We start from the raw sequence: 11,042 nt of genomic DNA, 5'->3' as shown, positions 1-11,042 counted from the left end.
GTATTTATAGATTTTAATATCTTATTACAACTATAATATATATAGCGTACAAATGATAATTATTCATAACCTCAACCTTTTTTAATCTTCAATCTCAAATGTTAACTATATAATGATCTTCATTCTTTAAAAAATTTGGCATATAATGATGTTGTTTGGGATACTATTTATTTTTTGAGTTATATTTTGAGCAATAATAAATGTATGTTTTGTTTTCTTTTGTTTTTTTTTAAGTGTAGAAGGGGAGAGATAATTGTATACAAAAATATTTAATTTCATACCAAATTAAGCTTTATAAAGTTTAAACTATGTAACACTTTTTTTCCTTTATGAAATGTGACAATTAATTTATAAAATCTTGAGAAAGCTATGCTTGTAATATTTTTTTGAAGACTTAAATATGAATTTATTTTATATAAAATTAGATAGTTTTGTTTTCCTTATACCATTTTATTCATTTCTATTGAATTTGAAATCACTTTTTAGATCATGTAAAATAATTTTCTTTCATTTTAATTCTCTAAAGTTGTTTTTCTTTTTAATTCTCTAAAATTGCGAATCACTAATTTCAGTTTTTAATATTCATTTTAAAATTATAACACCCTAAAAAGAAACTATCCATTGTATTATAAATCTTAACCCATGATTTTTATACCATATAATAATACATTTAATCTATGTAAAAAGTATACATACAATATTTACATAAGAAAATGCAAAAAATAAAACTTTTATAATACAATTATATTGTTCATTAAACAAACAATATATACAATGATAAATTATGGGAAATAGTTTCTAACAGGACGATAAATGATATAAAAGAAACAATTTTAGTAAAACATAAATCGTTCAATTTCAATCAAACACAAACATATAAAATCATATAAATCACACATGAATTTATATATCAAATGATATTTAACAAATAATATATTTACTAAAATCATTCAAAAGACACATATTAAGTATGTTCCATTAAAGACTAACATCTAATTCAAATCAAAACAATATTTACATTTACAAATGAATTTAAGTGCATGTTTGGTTTTGCCACAAAGTGATGTAGATTTCCAAAATCAATTAAAGAGTAAAAATTTCACATTGAATGAAAAACAATTAATTCTTGTTTCTATGGTCAATTCTCCAATACTGAACCAAATACACTCTAAAAATGATGGATTAAGGTAAGCTCATTACAACTCAAGTTTGTACATCTATATTATAACTTAGATATCAATACTAAATACATAACTCAACGGTAAAAGATAAATAGGTACATATAGTTTTACACTGAAATAAATACATGTTCTAATGCAACCATGCTAAAAGGAAATACCTCATACGAAAAGAATACCAAATATGCAAAACATTGTTGATCATTATTCAAGGTAAAGTTCTTCAAAATATATTGTTAATAGTTTAAAATTGTAACAATATCTATAAATTAATGTAATGATGATAATATTTATAAGAAAAAATATTATGATAAAAGTCAACATTGTGGTGGTCGTTTTATGATTAAAATGAAATTGGAGCACTAAAAAGAAATTAAAATAAATGGACTCCCCACTCCCACCCACCTGACAACATAGCAGTTCTCGTATTTGTCCTTTAAACTTTCACTTTTTTAACATTATATTAGATAATAGAAAGTGATTTCAAATCATTATGCCGGAATTTTATTCTCACTCAAAGATAATGTTCGTGAAATTGTATTTAGAAATATTGGTATTTTCAGTGTTTTAATACTTAAAAATAATAAATGTAGTTCTTGTTTTATTACACTCAACAATCTTATATTATTTACAAATTAAGGTTAAAATTTGAATATATCTTCTTCTTCTTTTTTTAATTTTTAAATTTAAAATTTCATCAGAATTTTAGACTTCAAGGTGACAGCGAATATCTCAAATATAATAATTAATTCTAAAAAATAATATTATCAACAATTTAATATATATATTTCTCCATATAAAATTAACCATAGATTAGGATTTACCGCAACAACTTAACCTAGTTTCATTATTTATAATTATTTTTATGAAATTATAAAATTTAGCGAGCCTTCTTGTCCAGTGTTGGTCAATCCAAATTTATATTATTTAGATCTAAACAAATCAGAATTTTGAACTCTTTAATATGTTCAGTGGATAAAGTATTTTCGGGAACAATTAAATGAAAATTGCCTTTTTCTAATCTTTTGTTTTTCTAATGTATTTAATAAAAGTTTTATTATGTATTTTTATTTTTCCTTTATTCATAGAAACTAATGAAAGATTCATAATTTAATAAGTCTTTTGTGTATTTTTAATTTATAAGTTAGTTAACATAGAAACAAAAATCTAAAATTTTAAAGACATTAAGTTTATATGTTTTTTTTTTCATCTATATATGTTCCTTAATTTATTAATTTCTATGTAATATAAGAATTTAACTCATATTCGAACTCTATTTTTCCTTTTAAGTGTACATTTATTCTACGTTGGCATGAAAAGAAGATAACAAGTGAGAAATAAAGTGAAAATAGAAGCTTTTTTAAGAGAAAATAAATTTCACACTACCTGTAAATATCTACCTATATAAATTTCACATTATGTCACTTAATGGATCCATCATCAAACTTTCTGTCAATATTTAGTTTTACAGTCAAAATTTCAAGTACTCAACATGAGTTAGTTTGTTAAAAGATTTTATATTTTTTATAAGTACAACTAAAATAAAATATACAAATATTTCTATTAAATTTAGACTTCTATTTCATTTGCTCACTTATTCATACTTTCACTTTTCCAAACCCTTATTTTCACTTTCTATTACTCTCTCTCTGCCTTCCCCTTTTACCTGTTCCCTAACTAACACTCCTTTTTTATTTTCCATCAAAGAAGATAAGTTTCTCTTTTTTTTTTATTCATTTAAATTCCAAGATAAAAGGATAAAGATATTTCTTTTATTTCTTCTTCACTTAAATGACGAGAAAGAAATATTCTGTATTTTGTCGAAAAGATCTGTGAATATTTATATTTTTAAGAAAAATCAATCACAGTCAATTACGTAGAAAAACAAACAAAATAGTTAAAGAAAAGGAGTAGAAAAATATTATCCACACACTTAATATCATCTGAAAAAGAAAAGAATACTAAAATAGTAGTTGTTCCTTATAATTTCTTCTCGCAAGTTGTCACTATCTTTGGGCCTTTTGATATCATGCAAAGGCAAAGCGCCACGCTTTCCCCATTGCCATTGATCACCGTCGGTGCCCGAGCTCGCACGAATCCCTATTCTCATCCAATCCAACGGCTACAGATGAAAGCACCGCTAACCTATAAAAGAGGCTACACGACACTCCAAACAAATCCATGTCCAACAATACCCTTTAATTAATTAATTATTATTCCTCTTTTTTCAGTTTTGAAATGTTCTAGGCATCTAGTCCAACAATAACAAACTGACTTTACAATGTTCCCCCAAATTAAAATATTCCGTGAATCCCCTTCTTTCTTTTTTTCCCATATTTTGACCATCTCTCTCTCTTTTCCCTCTCCTATATAATCTTCCACCCCCCACACCTCTCTCTTCATCCTTGACCTATTTATTTTCCCTCTTCTTCTTCTTCGTAACACTCTCACTCAGTTTAATGGAGGAAACTTTGGTGCCAAAGAGGCCCAGAGAAGAAGAAGAAGAAGAAACCCAAAAAGACTTGAACTCTGAACAAGACTACTCCTCCAAGAAGCAAAAACCTTACACCCACATCCTCTCTCTTCTTGACTCAGAGGAAGAAGATTCCACACAGGACCTCTCCCCTCTCATCACAACCCTGCAACAAGAAATCAGTTGTGCCTCCAACAATGGTGATTTCCAAGATGCCCTTTTGGGGGGTCCAGCTCAAGCAATTGACCTAGACAACCTCACAACAATGGATGGAGCAACAGTAGCGTCGGAAGAAGGGGTTGTGAAGGAAAAGGAAAAGGAAAAGGAAAAGGAAAAGGAAGAGGAGGAGAGTGAGAAGGAGAGGGTGATGAGACACCTCCTCCAAGCCTCCGATGATGAGCTTGGGATTCCGAGTAGTGGCGATGGGGTGTTTGGGTTTGTCGGAGAAGATGGGTTCAACAGTGAACATGGGTTTTCATCTCTGTGTGACAAACTGTGGGAGCTTGAAGATGAGAGAGCTAACTACTACGCTTTCTTGCAATCTGAACTCTTCCTAGGGGGACATTGAAAATTATTGTCTAGGTCAAATTATCGAAAACTACAAAATGGTAACATAGTAGGATCAGAGATGGAGGATTTTTTTTTCTTTTTTTTAAAAGAAATTATTTAGTTTGATTTTTTAAGCTCTCTTTTGTAAAGATCACGAGAACCCTATGCTGTCATTGCTTATCATCTACGGTTAGGCAGTGCCCACTTTTGCAGGTCAATCTGTACTTCACCACTAGAAAAATTAAGTAGATACTCACATTAAGAAGAAAAAAAAGGAATTAGACTTTTCCTTTCATTTTAATTTATGGTCGACTTTTTTATTTTTACCAAGAAGACTCCATGGAGTTTCAAATACGCGTCGGATTTTTTTTCTTCCACGTCACCGGAACTGGAATAAATTTAAAAGGAGTTAAATAAATTTTAAAATTATTGTAAATTTAATTACTTTTTGTGACATTTTATTATAAGTATTAAATAAAAAGTATAAGAAAGTGTGATGATTTGTAATTAATATAAAATAATAGTGTATTTTTTTATAAAGTGATAAAATGTTTTTTTATATTTTAATTAATAGCATCTTAAATAATGAGATAATTATAAATTATGGTTATTTAGGTTGGTTTGTTTTTTAAAGATAGATTTGGAAAAGTGAATTTAAGGAGATTTGATGAGAATGTTAAATCTTAAAAAAACATGATAAATTTGAGAATATATATATATATATATATATATATATATATATATATATATATATATATATATATAAATACAATAAATATGTAGTTTTTTTTGTGTTTTATTGATTTTATTATATCGATTTCGAACTTTCTTCTGTTTAGTTTTTGTTTACGTAAATCTGTCTATTGATACAAAAAGAGTCTAGTGATTCAATTGATGATATAAGTCATCATAATGCATTATAATCAAATTTCTTAATTTAGGAATCCAAGTATAAGTCTAAGTCTCACATTGATCAGAAATGAGAGAGTAAAGCACTATATAAGAATAAAGACTCATAAATTCATTGTCTTAAAATTTTAGGTTGAGAGTGGTGTTAATATCTTATGTGGTTGGGTTCAAGTCTTATTGATGTTGTATTTCACTGAGATAAAATAGTAGTTATATTTTGTGAATAGAAATGAAATAGGTGTATCAGACAAATATAACAAGGATAAGTAAGAATATAAGAAATTGTTCAAAACATGAACTTAAGGCATAATAAAGATAAAATGACAAATCTAACGATGATATTTGCAATTTGGATCATCACTTTTATTTATTTTCTTTACTAATTTTTGTTTTATTTTTGATAATTTATTTTCCTACGATTTACATTCTTGCACCTTTACATTTTTAATTTGTTAAAGAAACTTTCATTTCAATCCATCTTCATCTTCTTTATTTTTTTCACTATATTTAATCTCCATTTACAGCATTCTACTTTTAATCTAAAACCACAAAAAAAAAAAAATATTATCGAAAAGAAAGGCATGAATTCTACATTGATATTGATATTCACATAAAAAAAGAATTTAGCAAATAGAATGTTTTTGTAAAGTTGATCCACAATATAAATAGATTGCAAATCAACTTTGTGTTAATTCTAGAGTCCTAAATTAAAGGATTCTAATTTATATTGAAAAACATTGATTTGTTAGTCTAATTCACAAAGAATCCACACCAAGTTGATTTAGTTCACTAAAAATAAAATAAGTATTGAATAAAATCTTCGAGAAGTAGTCAGATGACAAGATAATAATCATATATCCTTCAATTAACAAAAGATAAATTAAACAAATTAAAAAATATAAAGTTTTAACAGCTACTAAACTTCTAAATCTAACAAATTTTAGTGACCAATAATAATTAGTAACTATAGAACCATTTTCAATACTAATTTAAAAAAATTGGTTACTAAAATAATCAATATTATGAATAAAAAATTATAATTGGTCACTAATTAGTTACCATGGTTTTGATTACCAAAGGAAATTGGTCACTAAAAATTAGCTACTTAAGTTTTGGCTACCAAAATGATTTAGTTTCTAAATTGGTCTCTAATTAATTAGTTATCAATTTAATGAGTAATTATAATTTTTTATTTATAATAGAAACTATTTTAGTAATCAATGATTTTTAATTTTGTAAATTGGTATCTAAATTGGTCAGTACACTAACTGTTTCTTATTTCTAAAATTAGTTTATAATTGAGGATTTTCTTGTAGTGAACACAATAAAAAAGTTAGTATAAACTCAATCGAAAATAGATAGAACATTTTAAAAATTAAAAGTCAATTAAGCCATTTCATTAACTAATTATATATATATATATATATATATATATATATATATATTAATCTTATTAAATTGAAATGTAAGATTTCAACGAAAAATTATCTATTCGACTATTCAAATATACACATGTTAAGATTGTTAGTTGTACTTTTTACCATTTTTTTCGAAATTTATTTAGTTTACTAAAAAAAATTGATCGTAAAATTTAAAAGCCTCAAAAGCATTAGTTTATCTACTTAATTACTTATGCTTATGTGAGCAACTTTTATATTTACACATTACTTAATTATTTGACGCAGAATGTAAAATTAGTTAACTGTAAATTGAGAATTCTTATCATATTAGTTAAATTCATAAACTTTATGCAGATAAAAAATAATTAATATTTCATTGTAGTATTTTATTTTGGTAAAACATGTTATATAAAAAATATAAGTAAATATGTATTACTTAATAACATAGTAATAAATATTTAATTTGTGTCAACTTTGTACATGATTAGAAAAATAATATTAAGGTTAAATTGATTAATTTAATTTTTTTGTAACATTTTATTTAATAGTATAAAATTACTAAATAGAATATTATAAAATTAATAATGCAAGACAAATAGCTAACAAACACACACATATAAGGGAAGTTAGTCTTGATTTGTGTTCGTGAGTTTTATCAATTTGATGTTTTACACGTTGATGATTGATTTCATTTTGAGGATGAAGTTTGGTTGCTATGATGAATTTGATTTGGTGTGCATGACTAATTTTATTTTCTTGGTTTGGATGATTGTTTCATGGTGGAGTGTTTTGGTTGATTTTGTGTTGATTGAGGGAATTAGAACCTGAGCAATTGAGCGAATTGGTGCAAGTCCAATGTTTTAAATTTGTTTTTTACCAAAGCACCAAAAGGGAAGTACCAAATTGATCAGTTGAACAAGTCCCATTTTTCCCAAATCACATTTTCATCGGTTGATATTTGATACAACGTTGAGCAATGGTAGATTGGCGCTGAGTGCCAACCTTGTTATGCAGGTCTGGGAGCATTTTAGCTCTAGGGTGTTGAGTTCCAACTTTTGCCATTGAGCGCCAAAATTTATGAATGTTGTGGCATTGAGCGACAGCAAGGCACATGGCACTATTGAGCGCCATCTTTATACTACAGGTCTGAAGCATTTTAGCTTTAGGACGTCGAGCACCAGAAAGTGTCGTTGAGCACAACTTTTTGTAAGAAGAATAACACTAACCGCCAAAAATGCCACAATCACCATTTTTTGCGAGGTTTGGCGCTAAGTGTCACCTTTGAGCTTTAGTTTGTATGTTGAATATTTTTTCTTCTTTGGCAGTTTAAGATGAATTTTATAATGCGCCTTATGTATGTTCATGATGTGGATTGTTTTTAATTGAGGTGAAGATGTTGTTGTGGACATGAATGAGGATGGTGTTTAAAAAATTTCAAGGAGAAATTCTTTTGTGGTACCATTATGCATTAACGTGATGAATGTTAGTAAGGAGGTATCTTGATACTCTAACCATTCACACTCAAATAGAGTATAATAGGTCATGTGGTGAAAGTAGTACGAGGTCCTAGTCAATAAACTTGTTTGGTCCTAGGCACGAAAGGAACCAACCTTTTGTGTGGTTGAGTGATAACTCCTTAAGACTGGACTTTACAAAGCCTAAAAACCACCACAAGGACACACATCTAGTGAGTCCGACGTCATTGACATTTATCTTGATAATTAAGTTTAGTAGTTTATATATATATATATATATATATATATATATATATATATATATATATACTAATATTTCTCTATTAAATTAATTATAAAATTATGTTTAAGAAAAAGAAGACCTCAAAAGAATATTTTATTACTAATATAGCTATGTTAAATTAATTATAAGTTTATATTTGAAAATAAAATTTAATTAAATTATTATTAGTGTCGGTTAATTTCTATTGGTATTAAAAATGATAATTAATGAGTTGAAACTAGGGATGGCAACGGGGCGGGGCGGGGACGGGTTTCACTATCCCATACCCATCCCCGCATAAAAAATTCATCCCCATCCCCATACCCAAACCCAACGGGTATCAAACTTTTTTCCCATCCCCATCCCCATCGGTTAACGGGTATAATCTCATACCCATACCCGTACCCATGTTCTAACTACTTCAATATTAATTTTTATAAAAGAAAAAAAATTACGGTAAAGAAAACATAATATTATGAAATATTCAATATTAGGAGGATTTTCTTCGATGCCAAATACATTAAAATAAATTATAATTGTTTATATTTTATATTAGAATACCAAATAAAATTTCATGTGAACCAAAACATTTATTAAATTTGCAAACTACAACATTAATGAACTTAGTTGATAAAATTAAAAAATATTTCAAAAAAGTATAAAAGGAAAACAAATATTCAAATTAAAATATATTTTAAATGTTTGTTTACTTCAATTTTTTAAATTCTAATGAATCTCTTTTTTATACACTAATAAAAGTTATAATATATCACTTGATCAAAATGACACAAAGAACAAATATTCAAATTAAAATATATTTTAAATATTTGTTTACTTCAATTTTTTAAATTATAATGAATCTCTTTTTTATACACTAATAAAAAGTTATAATACATCACTTGATCAAAATAACACAAAAAACAAATAATAAACATAATAATAAAATTTTGACATAGATTTTGTATCTTTTGAACTTCAATATATGTTGCATAGTGACAAAAAAATATTCATAGAAATTACATTAAATTTTTATATTGTAGTAAATAAAAGTTATTTATACAATTAAAGTAAAAAAAATTACAGTATGATTAATAGTGAGTTATAAAATAACAAATAATTAGATAAAATATATCGAAATATTTTATTCTACATGATGAAAATAAACAATAAATAAAAATATTAAAAAACTAACAAATGTGTGTTTTAGAAATAATTTGAGAGACTATCGAAAGAAATCGCACAAAGGAAATCAAATGTATAATTAAGGTATGATAAAATGAAAAAAACCTTAGAGAACTAATTATTAAATTATGTTTGAAGTGGTTAAAAATAAATAGAAATATCATTAGTGACCAAAAAATTTATCATTAAATTACAAATAAATTAGTAATTAAATTGGTCACTAAATCAAGTACCGATTCGATCATTGAATCAGTCACTAATTTAGACAATAAATCAACTACTACCACCAATGACGAAAAATAGTGACTGATATGGGTTACTGACTAAATCAGTCACCATTTCATTTTTTCTTGTAGTGAATTATCATATACTATTCCTAAATATCATTATATATATATATATATATATATATATATATATATATATATATATATATATATATATATATATATATATATAATTTTAACCACTTCAAACAGAATTTAAAGTGAAACAATTACATTATGATATATTATTCTACATGATGAAAATAAAAACAATAAATAAAAATATTAAAAAACTAACAAATGTGTGTTTTAGAAATAATTTGAGAGACTATCGAAAAAAATCACACAAAGGAAATCAAATGTATAACTAATGTATGATAAGACGAAAAATATCTCAGAGAACTAAGAAAACTTTTCAAATATCAACATATATACTTAATGGTTGAAAAATAACGAAAATTACTTTAATGAAACAAAAGAGTTCTTCAAATTAAACAAAAATTAATAATAATAATAATAATAAGTAAAGAATTTTTTTTATATTACCTTAAATTGAGAGTATAAACATTCTCATGTGAAAGGAAAATTTATAATAAATAAAAATATTAAAAAATAATATAAATATTCAAATGTAAGGCATAATTTTTTTTATTAACATACATTATTTTAACATAATTACATAAAGGTTATGATAAGATAAAAAATATATTGGAGATGAGAATGAGTTTAATAACAAATGAAATAATTAAAAGAAATAAAAAATAGACTATATATATATATATATATATGAGTTACTTGATTAATTGTGAATATTTTAATAATTTAAACGAGAATGAAGATATGGCGGGGACGGGTATTATGGCGGGTATATGTACATCCCCATACCCATCCCCATACCCAACTGAAAAAGTCGGGGATTCCCCATACCCATACCCATACCCAGTCAATGCGGGGATTCCCCGTCAAAACGGGGACGGGTTCGGGCAATACCCACGGGGACGGGTTTATTTGCCATCTCTAGTTGAAACCTTTATTTAATAAATTATAATTTTGGTCATGAAAAAGAGAATGATTAGTTATCTATATTCTGTTATAATCAATCTGGATTCTATCTTCTTCTTTTATCTTTTTTATTTTTATGTGACTTGTCTTTCTCTCCTTACCTCCTTCTCTTCTGACTTATTTTTTTAGGGTCTTGCCATATTACATTTCTTGAATCTCATATTGTCGTGTGTACCAATTTTTTCATCCTCATTTCTACTTAGTATGTTTTTTCTTTCTATTTGTGTTGCTATTGTTTTTACTTTGTTTTTGTTGTATTAGAATTTGAAACGTGTTTTTTTTTTGC

The 11,042-nt window shown here is 26.1% G+C and overlaps 1 protein-coding gene across 1 annotated transcript; it reads left to right on the top strand.

The window, feature by feature from the left end:
- Positions 1–3,560: 3,560 nt before the first annotated feature.
- Positions 3,561–4,501, top strand: LOC114167568 (uncharacterized). The gene has a single exon (XM_028052669.2). It carries the CDS (start codon positions 3,638–3,640, stop codon positions 4,217–4,219), a length of 582 nt encoding a protein of 193 aa, XP_027908470.2. The 5' UTR covers positions 3,561–3,637; the 3' UTR covers positions 4,220–4,501.
- The last annotated feature ends 6,541 nt before the right edge of the window (positions 4,502–11,042 follow it).

Source organism: Vigna unguiculata, chromosome 2, assembly GCF_037176805.1.
Source record: "Vigna unguiculata cultivar grain cowpea cultivar isolate G323 ecotype 2 chromosome 2, ASM3717680v1, whole genome shotgun sequence".
Taxonomy (NCBI): Eukaryota; Viridiplantae; Streptophyta; class Magnoliopsida; order Fabales; family Fabaceae; genus Vigna; species Vigna unguiculata.
The sequence above is the reverse complement of the archived record's forward strand: the minus strand, read 5'-3'. Positions and strand labels throughout refer to the sequence as shown.